We start from the raw sequence: 2259 nt of genomic DNA on the forward strand, positions 1-2259 counted from the left end.
TGGCACCAAATCCATCACTCCAATAAATAAACTTATATATGGGCACTAAGCTTCCATACTTCAATGAGTCCATGAACATCATAGAAACAAGTCTTCCATAGCAATTCAGCATATGATTGACAATTTTACTCCATCATATTTAAGGTCATCTCTGACTGTAAGGCCATATTAAGTTAATCAACATATGCAAGTTTGTCTTTCAGTGGACATTGCACTTGGAACATGTTTTTGATAAACAATTTTTGCCTTACCGTACTATGCCAGGGAGTATGGCAGGTACTGTGGACACGGCACTGACAAAGACATGATGTCCTAATGAAGACAACACAATCTCATGACCAGCTGCAAAATACACGAGTATGTTCAGGTCTACGTTATCAGGAGGAGCACTGAAGGTAGAGACAGACATAGGACTGAAGAATACAAAAGTGAAAAAATTGTGGTCTCAGGTCATCCTCCACTATAAATTTACATCAATTACCCCAATTGCCAAGTGTAGTCTATGCCACAGGAGACGTACAACTCTTCCCTGTATGAGACAAATGGAACTCTCCAAAGAGTTTCTGATCCAAAGTCGGAAATAACCTTGAGAAAGTAGGAAAACGACAAAGAGAAAAAACTGTTGGATATCAGAGAGCAGAAAGCTTAATAAAAGGAGTTGCTTAAATTCTACAAGGCCGGTTGAAATCACACAAATTGAAACTCCCAGAAATATAATAAGTATTCATAGAAGGAGCAAGTTCTATTTTCACTATCTGATTGAAGAATGACAGTTACTACTTCTTTTTTTTTAATTTTTTTTATTAAGTATTTATTGATCATTCTTGGGTGTTTCTCGGAGAGGGGGATATGGCAGGGTCATAGGATAATAGTGGAGAGAAGGTCAGCAGATAAACACATGAACAAAGGTCTCTGGTTTTCCTAGGCAGAGGTCCCTGCGGCCTTCTGCAGTGTTTGTGTCCCTGGGTACTTGAGATTAGGGAGTGGTGATGACTCTTAAAGAGCATGCTGCCTTCAAGCATCTGTTTAACAAAGCACATCTTGCACCGCCCTTAAGACAGTTACTACTTCTGAAGCTTAGAGCCCTGCAATCACGGGCACTTCTTGAAAAATTGCCCTTTCATTGTTCCCCGCAACAAATGTCTTCCCAGAGCCCTCTTTATGTCTTTATTCCTCAGACTATAGATAAAGGGGTTCAGCATGGGGGTGACCACAGTGTACATCACTGAGGCTGTTGCACTTGAGTGTGAGTTGTGGGTGGCAGCAGAACTAATGTACAACCCTAGGATTGCACCATAAAATAAGGAGACAACTGAGAGGTGAGATGCACAGGTGGAAAATGCCTTGTACTTCCCCTGAGCTGATGAGATTGCACGTATGGAGGAAATTATCTTAGAGTAAGAGTAAAGGATCCCAGTCAGGGGACCTCCACCCAGCAGCACAACTGTAAAATATATCACCACGTGATTAAGAAAGCTATCAGAACAAGCAAGTTGGATGACCTGATTAAGTTCACAGAAAAAGTGGGGGACTTCTAAGGCTGTGCAGAAGGACAGCCGTAGTACCATTAAAATTTGTAGCAAGGAATGCAGAGCACTCATGGTCCAGGACGCCAGAACCAGCAGTCCACAGAGCCGAGGGTTCATAATGACCATGTAGTGCAGGGGGTGACAGATGGCCACAAAACGGTCATAGGCCGTTACAGCCAGGAGGAAGTTTTCAAATTCAGCAAAGAGCATGAAAAAATACATCCGCATGAGGCAGGCTGTGTAGGTGATGACTTTGTTCTGTGTCTGGATGTTTATCAGCATTTTTGGAATGGAGGTGGAAGTAACACAAATGTCAGCAAAGGACAGGTTGGAGAGGAAGAAGTACATGGGGGTGTGGAGGTGGGAGTCTGAGATTGTGGCCAGGATGATGAGCAGGTTCCCGGGCACGGTGACCAGGTACATGGACAGGAACAGCCCAAAGAGGCAGGGTTGCAGTCCAGGTTCTTGTGAAAATCCCAGAAGAAATTCTGGAATTTGTGTATCATTTCCTGGTTCCATTTGATTGAAGTGACTATCAGAGAGAGTGAGAGAGAAAGAGAGAGAGAGAAAAAAACCTGGACAGGCATGCATCACTAACCCTTCAGAAATACCATCATTCATATTTTATAGCCAATAAATTATCTTATATTTTGTGTATGAATCTGGTTCTCTTTAAGGGATCTCCATGTCATCTCTGATTAGGAACTCATTCCCACCCTGAGCCTTAACT

At 42.5% G+C, this 2259-nt stretch overlaps 1 protein-coding gene across 1 annotated transcript; it reads right to left on the minus strand.

Annotated features, from left to right (window-relative positions):
- Window positions 1–792: 792 nt before the first annotated feature.
- On the minus strand, window positions 793–2048 carry LOC100439380 (olfactory receptor 7A5). Its single transcript, XM_002828800.5, has one exon. The coding sequence runs from the start codon at window positions 2046–2048 to the stop codon at window positions 1092–1094; it is 957 nt and encodes a 318-aa protein (XP_002828846.4). The 3' UTR covers window positions 793–1091.
- Between the last annotated feature and the right edge of the window lie 211 nt (window positions 2049–2259).

Source organism: Pongo abelii, chromosome 20 (assembly GCF_028885655.2).
Source record: "Pongo abelii isolate AG06213 chromosome 20, NHGRI_mPonAbe1-v2.0_pri, whole genome shotgun sequence".
NCBI lineage: Eukaryota > Metazoa > Chordata > Mammalia > Primates > Hominidae > Pongo > Pongo abelii.